Source organism: Strix aluco, chromosome 6 (assembly GCF_031877795.1).
Source record: "Strix aluco isolate bStrAlu1 chromosome 6, bStrAlu1.hap1, whole genome shotgun sequence".
Lineage (NCBI taxonomy): Eukaryota > Metazoa > Chordata > Aves > Strigiformes > Strigidae > Strix > Strix aluco.
The window spans coordinates 5,614,351-5,634,262 of record NC_133936.1 but is presented as its reverse complement, the minus strand read 5'-3'; the positions used below and the strand labels follow the sequence as shown (position 1 = coordinate 5,634,262).

The window sequence follows — 19,912 nt, the reverse complement described above, 5'->3', positions numbered from 1 at the left end:
AGAGTCTGTGCTTTGAGGTGTCCAGCACCTGCCTGAGTGGCTGGAGCAGGGACAAGTAAGGAAAGAGATAAGTAAAAACCAGGGAGCTGAAGGCAGGAAAGGAAAATAACATCCAGATGAATGAGTGAGCTGGGACAGAGATGAACACTTTCTGAGGGTGTGGGATATGAGTGGAACAGATGTGATTTCATAGTGAGAGAGCAGCGAAAATATGGGAAAGCAGATGAGTAAAAACTAATTCTGCTAACTGGGCAGCCTTGTTTCAGTAGAAACAGTCTAGATGGAGGCTTCACAATGTAAATGTGAAAAGTCTGTAGCTGCTCTTTCACTTGTTAATATATGAATGCTGTGGGTTAATAAAAATGGTTTACTGTTTTCTATTTATTACTTCTATTCTTATAAGTGAGAAGAAAGTTGAGAATGAATGGGAATGAATGTGAACTTTGGAAGCACTCGCTCCTCCTGGTTATTCATTCAGTACAGCACTGCAGTTTCTCCAGTCATTTGAAAAAATTGCAACCCTGTCCATTTCTGTATGATTATCCTACTTTATCAGGGAAACAGCTGAGCTCTTTCAAAAGCTAAAAGTCAGATAGCGCTCTTATCTGTTAGAGTGATGCACTGGGAGTGCAAACATATTTCAGCTCCTTCACTGTATCTTTTCACTGGTTCACCTCCATTCTTATGTTTGTCTTCGCTACAGTGAAGGATTTTTTTTTTTCCTTGGTGATTATAAAATCCTGAAAGAAAAGGGTAAACAACATGTTTCTCCAGAACATCAAAAGTGCCTTCAGCAGCTGTATCTAAGGGGGAAATATGACTGAACATGATTTCAAGCCATCAGAGGAGAGGGAGAAAATCTAGAAAGGTTGTTTGCTAAAAATACAACTTAACCCCAAACACCTTACCCAGAATAGATCAGGAAGTTCAAAAAAACCCACCCTAAAACCAAACACAAGCTAAACCAACAAAACCCACAACAAAATCCTGCTAATTGCAGATGCATCTAATGCAACTGAGGAAGTCAGGGTGAGATCAAGCTAAATTTGAACAGAGCAATTTATGCTTAAAGAAGCTGACGGGTGGTATTGGGTGCTGGAGGCTGCAAAGGGGAAAAGGTGGTTGGAGATGTACACATGGATGCTTTTATTCCAGTCACCAAGGACAGCTCAGCAAAATCCAGTCTAAGGTAGTAGCTGTTACCAGCCAAAGCCTGTTCAATAGCTTGTGTGTTGGCAGTGTGGAATTTAGTGGCTGTAGCTTAGATAAATAAGTAGTGAGAATCTAAGAAATGGCATGCAAATTAGGTACATCCTTCAAGTCAGCAATGATATAGATTGTGGCTCTCTTATAAATTGGTTTATCGCGTTTTCTGTTTGTTGTGTCTTGGGACTCATCTCAAATAGCTACTATGATTGTCTATTTAAATGGTTTTCACTGCTTATAGCTGATGGCAAGAGTGAAAAGGAAGATTACCTGGTAGCTGTTGTCAAGGGCAGGGAAGCTCATATAGCTCTGCGTGGTGATGGCAACTCATTAGAGTAAGGCCTGGAGAGAAAGAGACCTTTTCATGCATTTCTTTATTGTTGTGTTCTCTTTTTCTTACAGTGTCACTGTCCCTTTTTTCTCTCCCCGCCTTTAAATGGTGGGTTATAGCTCTCTTCTCTTACATCTGCCTCCCACATACCTGTTCTGGTTTTGTATTCTTTCTTTCCACATTCCTCAGTCCTATTTTTTATGCTAATGCATAAAGACTACAAATCCAAGCCACTGGCATTCTTAGTATGGATTTAAAAAGAGCCTTTGAAACTTCATCTGTCTTTCTGTTTTGATTTCAGCTAAATCCAAGATTTATTGAATGAGGGGCAAAAAGGAATGAGAGTTGTCTCTTCCATGCTTAGTCTAGAGTAGCCAATAATCCAGTTTTTTGAAATCTAAAAGACCACAGTGTGACTTCTTTGAAAGGCCAATAGGTGTTTTGCAGTGTCTTGTTTTCCCTTTCCTCTGCCACAACTGTTTAAGCAAGGTATTTTATAGAATCATTATTGCATGTGAGCATACTCGCTGCAGCGGGCGACGTCTCTCACGTCCAAGTAACTCATTAAAGTGGAACAGTTAAAACAAGGGAGTCTGACGTAGCCAGTTGTTATGCTCTTGCAAAGGGCTGGTAGGGTGATTGGGGAGTAGACAACCTGCTGAATGGAAGTCTTGAGGATTAGAGGTGTCTAGCTGAGCAAAATGAAGACTGAAAGGAAAAATGATTGTTCTCTGTGAATGTATCAGTAAGCATAGGAGGGAAAAAAGGAGCCTCTTCTGTGAAATAACATGCTGGCACAGTAAATATAAACTAGTACTTAATAAATTTAGGCTAGAAACTAAATATGTATATATACTTCTAAGCATTGAAGTAGTCTGGCAACAGGCTTCTGACATGAGTATAGTAGACAAAAAGTACAAGTCTGTGGAGGACTTTATAATATAGCACCTGCAGTAACAAAGGACTCTTTTTGGTGAGTCAAAAGGTATCTTTGTGCTGAAGGTTCTATGTGCTGAACTAATCCTGCAAGGTAGAACAGACCTGCAAGCAGGAGTGTAGCTTGGTAGGGCTTGGTCATATTCTGTTTGACAAACTCACTTCTGCCATTTGGTGGCAGGAGTCGTGTCTGCATTGTACCTTTCAGCAGGTTGTATGTTAGAGCTGTAAACACCGGGTTTAGTGCCCTGGGATTTTTAGTTTTGCCTTCAATCTACTGCTCCATACAGTTCTTTTTCTTTGGATATGTTTTGCTTTCTTCTGGCTATTTCTTTGCTTGAAATCATCATCAAACTTAAGAGTCTGTATTGGCTCATTAAATGCCTTGCATCATTTTTGGCAAAGAAGCAAGAAGGAAATTTTCACTTGAACAAGATCTGGATGAGCGTAGAAGATTCCTGAAGCTGGCAATTAATTTAAATCCCTTTTGTTACCTCCTTTGAAACCCTGGGATCATATCAGAAAATGTGTTTCTAGCTCCCCTAGCGAGCTTTAAATCAACCAGACCTCAGCGAATAAAACGTGGTGTTGTGATTTCTTGCCAAATTGAAAATAAAATGGTAACCGACTAAAAATTAATTTGCACAACGAGGAACTCTCACAGTAGTTTAAGAAATAATTCTGTTTGTATGATGCTTTATGATTTAATGGGCCACGTTTTGTATTCATTAATTTGGGTACCTCAATTTAAATCTCTCTCTTGCTACCCAGGGTGCAGAGGAAACAAAATGAGACGTAGGCTATCCATGGCTGAGGGGAATGCCAGCAGCACTGCAGTTGTGTCCTTAAAGATTATTACCCCCAGTGCCTACCAGAGCTGAGAGAGGGGTGGCATAATATACAGAGATATAAATTCTCTGAGGCAGAGCATAGAATTTTACAACCTAAGTGTAATAGGATGTATTGTGCCATCAGCAAAGGCTACAGAGTTTCATGTGATTAAAATAAAAAAAGGGTCCAAGAATATGCCTTTAACTACCATTTTAGCTGCAATATTTTTTGTCTCTTGGCATTTATATGGGCCATCAAGAGGGAGCCAAGCTGTAAGCTGTGCTGTAATAATAATAATAATATGAATAATAATTAATGTTGCCTCTCCCCTCTTTCAATATACTTAAATTTCCATGTTTTCTTCTCAAAAGAAAATATTCCTATGCCCAAAATCTCATATTTGTTTTCATGATAACCTGGAAATTTATTCTGAAATTTTGTTAGTCCTATGTGCTGGTAGAGAGAGCTTTCATCAGTAAATTCCCATTAGAAGGACACTAATGGCTATAAAATCAGAGAAAGCTAATGAAAGAGAATCCCATAGGTAGTTAGGGCTTCTTTTTCCCATCTTATTATGTTCGCTATTCTCTTTCAGAAATACGGATCCCCTCGGGCTGAGAGCCACTGAAAATCTTTGGGTTTTTATTTTAACAGTCCGTATTGCCTCAAAGTCCCTTGATTACAATATTACAGTTAAGAATAAGAAGGGAAATTAGCAATAACTGTCGTGCTGTTTGTGAAACACATACCACTGTCTTCAGGGAAAGCAGCTGCGTTATGGTCTGATAGAAGGGAAGAACTTTTAGCCCTAATCCTGCCCCTTACCACATTTTTTCCCCTACCCACCTACTGCCTTTATTCCTCATCGATGAAATGTTCTTGTAAATGAGTGTTATTTCACACTGTCCGCTTTCTGCTATCAAGTTATCATCAGAGACCAATTCTAAAATGGAGAAGAGCGGTCAGCTAGTGTACCATGACCTTGTCCAAATTAGGGATCAGGGTCCTCCTTGTCATCTGTGTAGGGCTGGACTTGTTGAACGTAGGGAGGTTATTTTAGCTGTAAGAAATAGTCAGTTGTACCTGTGCCCTCCTTCACCCTTGGACATAAACTAGTCCAAAAGCAAATGGTTTTTTGCAAGGATGAGATTCATGAAATGGTTAACGCAAATTGTGCTTTTTGCAGCAGTTCTTCTTTTCTTTAGGACTGTGGTTTTTTTGAAATATCCCTAGGAGGTGTGAATTAGACTCAAGTCAATCAGTAAGGGTCTAACTGTAAAACATCCAGGTAATTTGTGTGGGAGACAGAACAAAATTCTACCTGAGAAGAGGAAGTAGGAGGTGGATAGGGAAAACCAATCTTTTAAATAGCCTTAGGCATGGGGGACTAGCTGGTAGCGTCTCATACACCCTCCTTTCTCATGTCTTAATCACCCAGATGTCTTATGATTTTGAGTGAACATTGTGGACCTGTTCTTTAAAAGGTTTATTACTTGTTCTTTTCTTCTTTTCTTTCTCTCATCATTTTAGGGCTTTTTTTTTTTTTTTTTGGTCTCTACTCAGTTTCCTCCTGCTTTTGTCCCTGTTTTGAAACAGCTTTATACTTGGTTTCCCTCAGCCGCATGCAGCCTGGCATTTCTGACTCCACAAGTACCCCGTGGTGCTCAGCAAATATGAAAATCATCCAGTGTGAGATGGAAGCCCAGAGCAATGTTCCCCTGGATTAGCACCATTATTACTTTTCTCAATCTGCTTTCATTTGCATTTAAATCTGTAAGCTACATCCTGAATGTTTAAGAAACTTTGCAACTTTTTATTTATATATGCATGGTGGCTACCTTAGAAGTTTAGTTCTCTGTCACATTTGAAGCAAAAATTATTTCAGAGCACTTAATCCAGAACTGAATGTACATATCCGTCGCTCCAGAGTAGTGATGCGTTCAGGTTTAAGGTGACCATATGATCCACTGCAGACAGAACAGTTTGTGACATAAAGTTTTTTTTTTTTTTAATGTCCTCTGTCAAATCAAAAAGCTTTATGCAAGCTTAGATCTAGAACAATATGGCAGGGAGAAGAGAAGCAATAAAAATTAGCAAGCAGCTCTGTTTGGGCAGGTGCTTCCCTGCATATACATTAAGTACCTGCTGGTTTATGCAGAAGGGTGAGTTCAGACAGGAGATTCAGGAGGATAGAAGTTGTTTTTGAAAAGAAATATTTCTGTCTGAGAGCAAGGCAGTATTCAAGTCTACCATTCTCTGCACCATACAACATTCAGCTAGAAATGCAGGTGGAGTAACTCTGCAGGGTGATCTCTGCTCTCTGTGTAGGTTGTGTGAGCTGGAGTTCCAGCACCACTGTACCCTTTCCCAGCATGCCGGTTCCCAGAGGGTTCTTGTACCCGTGCAGCCACTTCCAGAGGGCTTGTGAAAAAACTATCATCTTTAATTTTAATGGATTTATAGAGGAGTTTTGAGGGCCAAAATAAATAGTTTTCAAGCAGTTGAAAACTTGTCAGGAACCAACAAACGAATTGTGTTTGCTAAGAGCTTTAATGACATAATAGAAACGTTGTGCTCAGCTTAGGCAAGTCTTCTCCTCCTCCAAGTGTGGAATGTCCACATCAGGTACGTTTCTTAGGACTGATCCAAAGGGAACAGCATATGTTTTCATTGTTTGCCTCTTCCTTTTCAGAGGTGTTCACGGCCATTTTAACGGTCAGCGCCCGTGGGCTTTGGCAGACGAGTGCATCCTGGACCTGATGGCTGAGCTGGTTGGTAGGTGTGAACTACAGGGAAAATCTTTCTCTAGAAAAGAAAACGAATTTGGTTTCTTTTAAGATTGAAAGGCCTGAAACTCTAACCAGAATTTAGTTCCTTGCATTCTTTTGCTTTAAAGCAGTTTTTCTGACTGCCTTGTGCATGGACTAACATTTTGTTTTAAGGCTGCAAGTGATTTAAGAGATGAATGTATGTGATAATATATGAGCATATGTATATCATGAAACTAATTGCAGCAAAGGGTTTCTTAGAACATCGTAAACCACTTGGTCTAACACGTGAAGCCCTTTTAAAGGGCACTTGGCATTACAGATTCTCAGACTCTCTCCTAGAAGTGAATCAATGAACTTTCCCCTTTGAAAAATTATTTCTATCTAGACATTTTCTGCTTTTCCTCCTTTCTCTGCCACTAAATCCTGTCTCATATTTGAGAACTGCTTATGTCAATGAAGCAGATAATTGGGGCAGGACCTGCTATTTGTAAGTTCCCATTACCCCACTGTACCCCTTGAGGAGTCTGCAGTGCTGCAGGACTTTGGCAGTAAATGCTTCTGGTTAGTCTAGAGATTGAGAAGGAGCCCTGGAGACTTCTGGTGAGTTTGCCAGCCATGAAAGCAGTCGTCTGAGTCCGAATGCAAATCTCGTCTGCCGTCTCTTTGCGCTAACCTGTGTGTAATTGCTGAAATAACTTTCACTGGGATTTCCTTCAGAGTTGTTGCTGTCAGAAGGGGGAAGAGAAATGATCTTGGCAGGGTTTCTCACAGACCCTTTTTCTCCACAACCCTTGCAGCCATTGCCAAGGCTGGGTTAGTAGATTTTAGTGAGATTTTGCCAGTATTTCAATTTAGCTGTTGAAGGCAACTGTCAATACTGACTGTCTGAACTGAATTATCATGTGTTCATTTGTGCCTTCACTAAGGAAAAATATTATGGTTAAGTTGATTTACTATATGCTAGATATTGTTTCTTAATTTCTCCTCCACCTATAGACAAGTGTTCAATGAGAAAGTTATGGTTTTTCTCCTTCAAGAGAAGCAAATGGAGTCTGAACAACTGGAAACAGAGACATTAGGAATTTAATGACAAGTTTATTTATATATTTATAAATAAAATAATTTCCTGACTTTATGAAGTTTCAAAATAGCTAAAATACTGGAAATTATTATTGAAGCAGAACAAATGTAACAAAATATTGTTATAGTTGATCTATCCATGATGTAAGCACTAAGATAACGTAAATATGAATGTGGCTACTGGGCATCACTGGGCTATGCAGAGCGATCCCATCTGCAGAAGGAAATAAAAAGCAAAATGCAGATTGGTTGTTCTGATTTTGGAAGTTGCTACCGTAGTACCTGATATTGTTTGGGAGGTTAAGAAATTACTTCTCTTACTTCCATTACATTCAAGGACAAGATCAGTACATTCATCTGTTAATGAATATAGAACATAAAAATGTGAGAATATAAAGTGGGGGAGGTTGCTGAAATGCTGAATGCAGCTGATTTAGGGATTTCACTAGTTTGACTGATCTTGCCTGGCAAGTGGATGTTCTTGTTCTGGTAGGGTACCACTGGGAAGCTGTGGGCAAGTGGCGAAATGTGACCCATCACACAACTAGCCCGATACGTAGTAAGGCCTTTTAAATTGGAAGCCTTGAATTTAATTAACTGGAGGGTGAAGAATTTTTCTGTCGTCTTATGAGAAAGGGAGAGCAGTCACACTGCATACTTCCAGACACTTACATTGGTAAAGTACCAAGGTAGACCATCAGTGCTTTCCACATAACCAGGAGAGAGAGCCAAGATCACCCAAAAGGCAGCCTGAAGCACCTGAATTATCATCCTTCTCTGCATCACCACCTGTGAATGTTTGCCACTGCTCTGTCTGCAAAATGTGGGCCCCCATGAACTCCCCGCAGGGTGTCGGGGCAGGCTGAGCACCGGCCTCCTGCTGGTGCCGGGGTCAGTTTGGCCTCAGCTTTAGGTTAAGAGTCACTGCAGAAAGCAAGGATTCAGGCTGGGATTTTTTTCCCCTTAGCCATCTGTTTTGTAGAGGCTGCCAGCTCAGTGTGCATTATAATATTTGTTTAACTAAAAGACATATTCTGGGTGTAAGGAGAGGGAAATGAGAGCTTTGCTTAAACTTGTAATTGCTTGTCAGTCTCTTTTTTTTTTTTTTATTTTCCAAACTTTAAATGACACTAGTGCTTTTTTTATCACAATGGCCAGACTACACTGAACTTATTACAATTTTATTAATTTTAAAAGTATATGTTAAAGTTTTCTATAAAAATTATGACTGAGGTCACCCTATCGTTAACCTATTTTTGTGTTTAAAATTCTTTGCTGGGAAGTGTTTCTTAGTCCTGTTTTCCTCAGCAGTAAAGGGCATGTCAGCATTATAAGCTTGGATTTTGTTCTCCAGGATTTTTTGGACTTTGGTTAATCGAACTATAAAGTATGGTTTGGTCTGAAATCTGGCCTTCAGATTCACGTGCCAGCAGGGTTTTATTTTTTTCAGGATCTAGGTGAGTGATTCTTAGAATGCAAATGGATTTTCCAAATAATGAATGCACTGTGACAAGTTCCAATTTTTAAAATTTTAGGTAATAATGAAAAGGCTGAGAGAATAAATGCAGGAAAAATGTTATGTTAAAATGCTCTCTTCCATTACAATTGGGGACTGTTTTCCAAAAAGGTGTAATACCAAGTATGTATGAGTTGAGTGAATTCCGAATTTAGTTTTTTAGTGAATTTAATGTAAGAATATAAACAAAATTTTACCTTGTGTTTTATTCAATATTTAATATGTTATGGAGGAGGAGGAATTGTCATTTCTCACTCTAAGTAGTAGTAGTAAGTAAAAATTATTTGGTGAGATTTATTCAGGAATGGACTAAAGATTGTAAAATATCTTTAATGGTTTATAGTGCTATAACACCTTGCTTATTAAATGCAGTCACATTTTCTTGTTCAGTGAAAGTTACAGTAGTAAATACATTGTGAAATGCAGAGTCAAGGTCAATGGATGCCAAAGCTTTTTTTCTATGCTCACGCCGAGTGGCATAACGCGGTAACGGTAATCTCTGCTTCTCCTACCAGACTTTATTAAAACATTACAACCTTGGCAGGATCACCTTCTGATGGAACAAGATTAACTGTATGGCTGCTGCCGTACAACGTGCTCAGGCAGGTCTCTGTTGAGGGAAGACTGAATGCTTAGCAGATCTGTAGTGACTTTGAGTGATAAGGATTATTTGAAATAACCAAACTGTTTTCAGAATTGGGGCCCTTAGGCTTTTTTCAATCATTTTACAAAATGCTTTTTACTTACTCTGGTGAGGATCAGGCTCCCACTGCAGTCAGAGAGGAGAAGGATGGCAGTGTCTGCCTAACGCAATCATAATTGTCTCTGAAGTTGTACTTTGCAAATGCTGCTTCCTTTTATTAAAGAGGAGATTTATCAAGCAGAACATACGGGGTTTAGCCTGTCTTGGAGATATGGTATAAAGTTAGGAAATAAAGAAAGCAAACATAATTTTGTCTCCCATGTGCGGGGTCTTTGAATATTGTAATAGGTTAATTGGATCATAGAAAGGTTGTTTTCTGAAACGCAGCACAGGTTATAAAGGATAACAGTTTTCCAATGACACGGATGAGGTTTGTTTTGTGGGCATGAAATTCAATAATGGAAAGCTTTTAATAAATATATAATTTACAGAAGACCAAGACTTACATGACAAATGTAGTGTCATATTTAATTTGGGATGCTAGCATGCAGCTACAAGTGATCTACAGATTAACCATTTGTTTTATATGGAAACAGTACAGCAGGCAAAGGATTGCTTATGCAGAATTTGATGTGAAAGCTACAGATTTCATGGAAGGAGCAAAGGGAGAAAAAAGAGCAATATCACTTCTTGATGCTATCCCTTTATTCAGCCTCAAGAGTTCCATAGAAATATTAAGACTGCAAATAATACTGTTTTGAGCTGCAATCACTCTTTCTAGCCATCTTCTATATCTGCAGTAGAACAGCCACAAGGTGACCTCTTCCAGCAGCGTGGAGCCTGCAGATGCAATGCTATCAGAGGGAAGACAAGAAAGCAAAGGAGAGGAGTAAAAGTGAGGAAAAGACCTTATTTTTCCCTATGAAGATCTAGGTCTACCTATATTTCTTTCTACAAACTTGATGATGTTCCTGGTGTCTAAAGGAGGGAGCTTACTCGTGACATCTCTTAACTCCTGGCTCATTCCCTGGACAGGTCCTCCAGAGTCCCTGACAACTGCTGACAAATCCTTTTGTCTAATATTTGGAGTTTTTAGCAGCACAAAGAAAGGCCCTTGAATACCTCAACCTTGATCAGAATGATTCTTGGCTTTTCCTGGGGCGGCAGAAGCTGAGGCCACCTTGGCAAGGATTTATGAATTATATATTTCCATGTTCTTTGCCTATATTTTCTTGTATTGTTTTCAATATTATGAAATGGTTATGTCTTTTTCCTAGGCTGACAAAGTATAACTACTCCACGAACCTAAACTCTGTGGGATATGGTGGGAGTGTCTTGGTGTTCTTGCTGTCTTTCCCCTGTGTTGGTTGGGACCTTGTGTGCCCTCCAAGGCAGGGACAGGAGAAACCCAGGATTCACCTGTCCGTGTCTTGTGACTCTTCTTAACCCTTTTTACCCCAATATCATGTTTTTCTTTCCTCTTTATCAATCCTAAGGGTGGCTGTTGCCCTCTCTGCCTGCTTATACTTCATCCCTCCCTTTCCTCTTTCCACCTTTGGTGAACTCTACTGCTGGGGCGATGACTACAGGAAAGCACGCGAGCCCATCTTCCAGCTGAAGAAGACTCTCAAAGCACTGACTTGTGTCAAGGGTGAATTACTTCTTTTCAACAACAGACATCAGGCAAAACGGAAAGAACCAGGAATTGATTTTCTCCATATCTCAGTGGTGCCCTGCTCAATGCACAGTCCCTCATCCCGCCTGAAACCTCTCACCAGTAGTTGATAAGAGTTCAAGAACTTGTTACTAAATACTTTGTAATAACAATTAGTTTTTACTCCATTAGCTCTGCCTGTGATTAGCTACAGCCAAAAGGCATGTGTTATTAACCTCCTTGGAGCTATGTGGGTATGGCTGCTTCTTGCTAAGTTGCTGCATTAATCATGGTCTGTTATATTCAATAGGCCAATTTTGCTTGGTTTTTGTATTGGGGATGAGATTTAGCTTGACATTACAGTAACCACTTACAATAGACGATTGTCTCACTATGTTTTCTGACTTGCTTTACATATAAACTTATGACAAAAATAAGCCTGCATATCTTGTTTTACGTTTAGTCTTCTGACCTGATTTTTGTCTGAGGTATTAATGATAATAAATCCACTGGTGGTTTGCCAGGAAATGGAAATACTTAATTGGTTTTTGTTTTCTGTGGCTGACCTGAAAAAAATAAATATTTTCCTGCCAGTGTGGTGTAGTGAGTCAGGCAAGAAATCTTTTTACTGCACTGTGATGACACCTCAAAGGTGTTTTTTTTTTTTTACTTTCCAGTCTTTAGAGAGACATTGACTGAAAACATACTCTTGCTTTCTCAACTCTGTACTAGATTTCTCTGAAACAATAAAGAAAAACCCTAAGCAGGTGTTGGTTTTTTTTGTTATTATTTCAGGGGCCCAAAGACATGAAGTAGCCTTAATGAATGGGCTGACTGTTAACTTGCACCTCCAGATGGTATGTCCTTACAATGTTTATTTGATGTTGTGTTGAAAAATATTTTTTTCCTTTCTTTGTCAATGTAAACAAAGTGTTTCTGAGGATCTCACAAAGTCAGCACTGGATGATAGCCTAACTTTTTGTAAGCCTTGGGAGATGTATCTTGGATGATGGTTTGGCTTGTGCAAGACCTGTCTCCACTTAATATTAAGCAGAAAAGTTGAATAGAGAAGTATTTTCAGGGAGTCTATAGCAGAAGTTTGAACTGTTTTCGTATGTGTTGCATGTCAGTCTTCAGAGAAGAGAGCTTATTATTTAAGAAACATTTACAAATAGCTTCTCAAATTTTAATTTCATACCATATTTCAGAGTTTAAGAAACAAGAGCTCAACTGTGAGCAAGATAAAGCTGTAATTTCAGTCAGGCTTAAAATTCAGTTGCATACATGAGATGGCATTTTGAGTTGTGCTGGTTTATATACACCTAAAATGTGATAAAGCATCTGATTTTTATTTTTATGATGTAGTGGCCATAAATGTGGCTTCCTCATGCACAGGTGTCTCTGTGGTTACATACAGCCTGTTTCTGGTTCTGTAGTATTTCCAAAGATTTGGTTCAACTGAATGAAAACTTGAAGATTCATTTTGTGTGGTTCACACAAAAAGATACATTACTCGGATCCACTCCTCTGTAACATGTCTCTGACCTTTGTTAAAATAAGAAACCTGAGGCAGGGAAGGATGGGGCTAAGTACAAGACAATTTACCTGGCTGCTGTGTGCTGAATGAGGTGCAATGCAGCCAGACTTGTGCTAAACTGCTCTGGGTATGCAGCTCATGCTGAACTCAGAGTAACCACTGCTAGCATGAGCAGGAGGGCTTGTAAGTCTTTTCCTAAACTTCTCAGCATGGTGGCAAGCCCAGCTTGCCTCCACGAGAGGAGCTGAGAAGGAAAGACCGTTTACCTACAGGTACTGAGATGGATGAGAATGAGATCTTTGCAGAAGGCTTAGTCCTTTGGTCGGGCTTGTTTCAGAGGGGCAGATGATTTAATAACTAATGTTTTAGGGCAGGAATGGAAATCAATTCCTTTTCACTATTTGCTCCTCTTCAGCTGCCGCTTTTGCTTGCGGGATGGAGCTGGGTGAAATCCCAGCTTCCCTGGCCGCAGTCAAAGCTTTGACATCGATTCCTGTAAGTGCAAGTTTTCACTGCTGGATTTTTGAGGCCTTTGTTATGGATATATGAAATACAGTATTGTAACACTTTCCTACTTTGATAAATGTTATATGGACAAAGAAATATTTGTAATTTCTAGGGGATTCTCTGTAGTCTGCATGAAAGTAAAACAGTCTTTATTAAGTTACATGCTGGGAGCATCTCTCATCTCTGCTTAGATACATTTTAACATTTTTTTTTTTGTTCTTAACAGCTATCTTTCTTTAAGCCTACTCCAAGACGCTGTAAAATTCTTCTAGAAGCCAGAGCCTTTCCCTCTGACCATGTAAGAAATTAATATTTCACCATATTTGTATTATTAATCATATTTTTCCAAAGAATATCTGTAGCCTGATTTGAATATTTATTAGCTCATCTTGTCCAAGTAACATTACAATAAAAAAATCTGTCAGAAGCTTTTGAGTTCAGCATATTTTACAGATTGTAGCTTTATTCCTTTTGTTCAAATAAAAAATGTTACAAGAGGAAAAGATTGAATGGGTACATTGATTTATTAGTCTTTTTAAAGACATTGAGCAAACTACTGGCCTAAATCAACTGAAGTTGTAAATGTTTTATTAATTCTTGTTGCTGTTTTACTTTATGAAACCAAATCAATACAAACTGACAACATTAACGCTTATATATCCCCAGACAGAGATGGAAATGTTTGTTCTTAGCACTTTAGATTACTAGTTCAAACATAATTTGTCTGCTGTGAAATAGGAGACAATAGCCCGTGCATCACAGCTTAGAGCAAATTAATCTTTGGGTTTGTGGCCCACTGCTACTTTATCATCAACTCCGTAAACTCATGGAAATTGATAACAAATTTGATCTCTAAGGTGAGATAAAAATGACTCAAGCTACTAACAGGTTTATTTGTAATGAAGATGGCGGCACAGATGTATAAACTTCAAATTGCCTTTATTCTAAGTAACGTTCATACTAATCCCATGTTTGTTCCAGGTACATTTGTACATTTGGACTCCATTTTCTAAATTTCTATGGCACTTCAGTAATAACCTGTGCAACCACTATCACTTCAGTCCCTGTTATGTCATTTTAAGCTAGTTTATAGTATTATTCAATGATTTTTATGCTATCTCCAGAACCATTATTTATTGATAAAATCAGTGGGTAGGATTTTAAAAAGTAGCCTGAGAGTTGAGAGCTCGCATTTCCTCCCAGCTGTGCATCAAATCTAAGAGGTGAGATAGCATGGGACAGCATATATGTGCTGGCCAAACCTTGTTTGCGTTGGCAGCCGTGCATATGTGACAGCCTGGGATTTAACATGTGTTACCAAGAAAATTGGGTACCCAGGGCTCCTGGAGAGGCAATGTTCAGCCTTCTCTGTGGCTGTGATCCAGGTGGACTTTGCTCACTGGAATCTGGTGAAGCACATCCACCACCACATTTCCACCCTCATTCTACTCCATGAACTTATCCTGTAGGATTTAGACTTTGACTTTATCCTTGCTGTCTGGCATCTTTTTCAAACCAAAGGAAATCCAGACAGTTTTCAGTGGAGTTGTATTAGGCTTTCAGGTGTTAATTTTAGTGAAAGGCAGGCAGCTGAATCCCTTTTCTGAAGTTCTGACGTGTCTTTTTTCTTTTAGTTGTTTTATTATGTAATTGTGCTAACAAGTTCTGCATGGAAATCTCTTCCAGTACGCTGTTGAGTCCCAACTTCGACTTCATAGACTTGATGTGGAGAAATGCATGCTCATGATGCAGCCACGGGAGGTTGGTGAGAAATATGTTCAGTTCTGCTTGCTATTGTTAAGGGCAGAAACGTATTTCATACGTTCTCAAACATTCTAGTGTTTGTCTGCAGAAGTTATAATCTGTTTCTACCAATACTTTTAGGTAAAATTGATGAATCATGTGTTCTGTTTCTGTGTATATTTTTTGGTATAAGACCCCATTTTATAATTGTCTGGTTCAACTAGTACGTTTGCCTTATAGAACAAAAAAATGTTTTCTCTGTTTTTCCTGTTTGCAAAGCAACAATGACAGCATCCTAAGAGAACTGCAAAACATAGTATCTCATTGAGAAACCCCAATGTCCTTTTAATGTCCTAAGGTAAAAGATTGCTATAACATGAACAGCAGCAGTCTGTATCAGCACAGGCTAAGGGAAAGGTCTGCTTTGAGTAATATGCAATTCAGATTAATTTGAAAGACTGCCTTGCTTCACTTCTGCAGTACTAAGAACTTTGCCACCTGACTATAAACTGATGGTGACCTTTTGTTTCTGAAATCTGAGTCATCTTGTGAGTAAAGAGCCCACTCTTGAACGCTTGATAGATTTGCAAAGATTGTTGAGATAATAACAGTTACTTGCAATTCAACAGTCTTGCCCAAGCTCTTTTCAGTAACAATTCTAATTTAATTCTAGGTTTTCTCTGCCTAATTGATCCCTAGGTGGTGGTATATTTTACATGATCCCTTGCTAGGAAAATGAGAAGAGGATGGGGCAGTAATTTTCGCATAAAGAATCAAGAATGAGGGGTTTTATTTTGGTTGAGATTCCTCTATATTTAATGACCCCAGGTTTGGGGATTTTTGTACTTTTGATGATGTGAGACTTATTGTTTTTGAAATATAAATATGGCAGGTTTATAATAGCTTCCTGTGGGATACAAAGTTTATCAGAAAAGTACAGAATGAACCTGATAGACAACTTTCAAGTCTTGTCGGTGCCACAAATTTCAGATGCCACATAAAAATCATTATATATGCTGTTTGCACCAGGATTTTTTTTTACTGTAAATTAAAACTGTCTGGAATATTAAAGAGTATGAAGCATGATAGAATATGAAGTGAATAGACTTTTTATAACTGGCACCTTCAAGATAAGTTTGCTAATGATTTTTTTTTTTTTTAGGTAACTTACTCATAGGCTACCTCATAGCACTACCTTTGTATATCATTACCATGTTAAGGATTTGCTTTTGATCTCCTTATGCAAGCAGCACAGCTCATGGTAAAATATAGATTATGAAATAAGAAATGACAGTTTCATTACTGCCAGAGTTAATGTGAAATGTGTGCTTTAACTTTGTTTTAGGGGGAGGAGACCTTGAGGACTGAAGATATCCTTGCTGTAATTGAGAAAGAAGGGGACTCTATTGCTGTCATTCTGTTCAGTGGGGTGCAGTACTACACAGGACAGTTGTTTGACATCCCTAGAATAACAAAGGCTGGCCAAGAAAGGGTAGGATTGCTTCAGACCTGTCCTTTCAACATCAATTTTAGATCAATTTTCCTCATGAAATATTTTTAATTTCAATTTTTTGTGGAACAAAAGAGATCACACATAGAAACCTGTGGGTCTCTGATAAAAAGTAAAAGCATTCTGTGCCTAGATCCTTTGGGGGCTGTGTGATGCATGAAGAAATAGCCCTGTGAGAGCAATCTTGCACGTGTGACTTAAATGTATGGAGAGATAATTCGTTACTCTTAACTTCTACAGGGCTTTTCCTGAAGGACAGAATTTCAAGAGGTTCAATGGAGAGAGAGGAAGTAATCACAGCTTGATTCATAGAATCATAGGATGGTTTGGGTTGGAAGGGACCTTTAAAGACCATCTAGTCCCAACCCCCCTGCCATGGGCAGGGACACCTTCCACTAGCCCAGGTTGCTCAAAGCCCCGTCCAACCTGGCCTTGAACCCTTTAGGGAGGGGGCAGCCACAGCTTCTCTGGGCAACCTGTGTCAGTGTCTCACCACCCTCACAGTAAAGAATTTCCTACTTATATCTAGCCTAAATCTACCCTCTTTCAGTTTAAAACCGTTACCCCTTGTCCTATCCCTACACCCCTGATAAAGAGTACCTCTCCGGCTTTCCTGTAGCCCCCTTGAAGTACTGGGAGGCCACTATAAGGTCTCCCTGGAGCCTTCTCTTCTCCAGGCTGAACACCCCTAACTCTTTCAGCCTGTCCTCACAGGGGGGTGCTCCAGCCCCCTGAACATCTTTGTGGCCTCCTCTGGACCTGCTCAAGCAGGTCTGTGTCTTTCTGATGTTGGTGCCCCCAGAGCTGGACCCAGCACTGCAGGGGGATCTTACAGGAGCGGAGTAGAGGGGGAGAATCCCCTCCCTCGCCCTGCTGCCCACACTGCTCTGGGTACAGCCCAGGACACGGTTGGCTTTCTGGGCTGCGAGCGCACATTTCTGCCTCACAGTCAGTTTTCCGTCCACTTCTCCGCAGGGCTGCTCTCAGTACATCCTTATCCCAGCCTTGTTGAATCCCATGAGTTTTGCACAGTCCCACCTCTCCAGCCTGTTTAGGTCCCTCTGGATGGCACATCCCTTCCCTCCGGGGTTTTGACCATACCATGCATCTTGGTGTCGTCGTCGAACTTGCTGAGGGTGCACTCAATAATCTCTTTAAAAGTTAGTTTGTATTAGATTTCTGCTTTTTTTTGGCAGACTTTAATGATGTTCTTCCTTTCCCGCAGCCATGCTGTGGCAGTTCTTGCCCCCAGTGAGCAGGGAGGTGAGCTCCCCATGGAGTCAGCAGTGTTCAGACTCAGCTGATCAGTTTTCTGGAGACAGGCACAATGTGGAGCATATCAACGTCACAAGATGACTGTATTTTAATGATGACTCAGCCTTCAGAGCTTGCAGGCAGTGTGCTCTGTAGACATAGCTGTAAAACTTCTTTAACCATCTGAATTGCTTTAGGAATCCAGGAGAAAATAGTTTTTAATTAAGTCTTCTTATCAATAGGAGGTCACTAGACTTTCTGTAGGGGCAGTCTTTTACTGGATGTAACTTATCTCATATGAGATTAAACCACTCAAGGATAAACTTATTTAGTATTACTGGATTTTGGCAAAACAGCTAACTATTTATATTTGATGTTTTAACTGTCTGGAGAGGTTCCTGGCTCACAACAGGCTGTACATCTTCTGTTGCTGTAGGTTTGGCAGTGGAAATTTTTCTGGAGGTCAGGGAGTAAGTTATGCTGCTGGAAAGTGATGGTAAAGTCTCCCCTGGGAGAGCGGAGCAGGTGTGAGAGCTAGTGCAGGGCCCGTGGGATATGAAATGGGAATGTTGTCACAGAGCAGCACCTGGCAACAAAATTGGTCCTGAACACAGTACAAAACAAGACCGACTTCTGACATGGATGCAGAAAACCAAGGAAAAAGGAAATGGGGGGAGTCAGCTGCAGGGGAAAACGGGTCTGTGTATTAGCTTCACGCAGCTCTAAGAGCAACACCTTTGTGGGGTCTTCCTTGAGGGTCTTCCAGTACTCTTTGTTCACCACAAATAATCAAAAGGCTATACTGAAATGTTTGAAAGAGAAGATAGGTTATTAATAAGACGATGCCACCCACTGATCTACTAGTTCTCACTCTTGGTGGCAGCAAAGCTTTTGTCCAGCCACCGATGCCTATAATGCTTGTTCCTCGAAATCTGCTCTGTGATGTGTCAGAGAGAGAAATATTTTTTCTCTACTGTAAATATCAACAACTTGGGAAAAGCCTGTCATCTTACCACCTCTCTAAAGATGCTCTCTGGACTGTGAGACGCAGGCTTAGATGAGTGGAGGTGATGCAGTTTCACTGAAAACTATAAACTACCCCAAAGTGGCTGAGAACCTGTGTTCTGGGGAAAAGCAGTCACTGATAGTTCATTATATAGAGCTAAATGGATTTGCTGTTTATATTATCTGAGGAGATAACCAGGACTTGGTGGAGACAGCTTAAAATGTCTATTAAGTAGTGCAAATAATAATATTAACTCAGGGGTATGTGCTTCCACATAGATATACACAAAGACACCACATACTTATACAGAGACTGTATGATGTTACTGAAGAGGAGAGCAATTTCTGACGGCAGTTCAGTACTCCAGCAGGCTCAGATAGACGTCAAAGGCCTGTTTCCACCTGCATGCCTGTTTGAAAGGCCATAATGTAGAAGTTAATCTCTTCTAGAAATTTTTAAAAAGGGGAGAAAACCCCCCAACAATTTAATTGCCAGCCCCTTTGTGGTTAGAGCATGTAGGACTGGGATCCAGGTAGATTCATGATCTAAAATGTCATCAGTGTCTTTAAAAAGCAATTCAGCCTGAAGAACTGCTTGAGTACCCATGAAGCTTGAAAAGCATGAGTTAGCCCTGGTTTTATTTCCCTGCTGTTACACTCAGCTCAATGTCTTTACAAATCCTGTCCCCTGGGTTAAGTGATGCTTATATGTTTCTACAAACCACTATGCAACATACTGTTACACCACACTTAAACATCTGCATATGGCAAATATTTGCTTGAACAGCTACTAAATCAGCGATTCATGAAGAGTTTGCTGTCTTAATATTGGTAAAGAAGTAGTCCTGCATCGTGCTGCTTCTCTTGGTCTCAGGGCTTCTAGTTACCAAAAAGCCCAAAATGTTGGATGCTCAAAACCAATTGGTCCCTCTCCTCTTTTCCCGGGTCGGAGCTGATGTTGGGACCTGCCTTTGGGTTAGAGGAGAACAAGAAAACAACTGTTGAACAAGAATCATTAGCATCTATGTAACATGTATGGGCTTAATTTTTGTTTGGTGGCATTCAACGAGTCCCTGTCCCCAGGCTGAGAAGCTTTCAGGACAGTAGGTGTGTGGACTTAAAGACCATACCTCCTTCCAGAGCTTCTGGACCTGATGAAACCAACAGTGGTTAGAACAATCTTATACATGACATATTATCACAAAAAACTGGAAGTCCTTTAAAATTTATATTAAAAGAGTATAAGCCTGAGAAGTCATGTTCATAGCAAAAATGCAAGGCTCCTCTTCCTGGTGATGAAAGGTGGTGATTGACCCCATGCTTATGAACAGAAAATAGGGTGGGGAGAGCTGACAAGCAAGAAAGTCAGAAGGGGAAAATACAAGGTG

The 19,912-nt window shown here is 39.9% G+C and overlaps 1 protein-coding gene across 3 annotated transcripts in view; it reads left to right on the top strand.

Moving 5' to 3' along the window:
- Positions 1-19,912, top strand: part of KYNU (kynureninase) — a 62,532-nt gene that overhangs the window by 14,140 nt on the left and 28,480 nt on the right. For all 3 annotated transcript variants that reach the window (XM_074828224.1, XM_074828223.1, XM_074828225.1), the window contains exons 4-8: positions 5,997-6,079; positions 11,764-11,825; positions 13,239-13,310; positions 14,699-14,773; positions 16,101-16,247. In XM_074828224.1, coding sequence (XP_074684325.1) covers positions 5,997-6,079; positions 11,764-11,825; positions 13,239-13,310; positions 14,699-14,773; positions 16,101-16,247 — 439 coding nt within the window. The remainder of the gene's footprint in view (positions 1-5,996; positions 6,080-11,763; positions 11,826-13,238; positions 13,311-14,698; positions 14,774-16,100; positions 16,248-19,912) is intronic.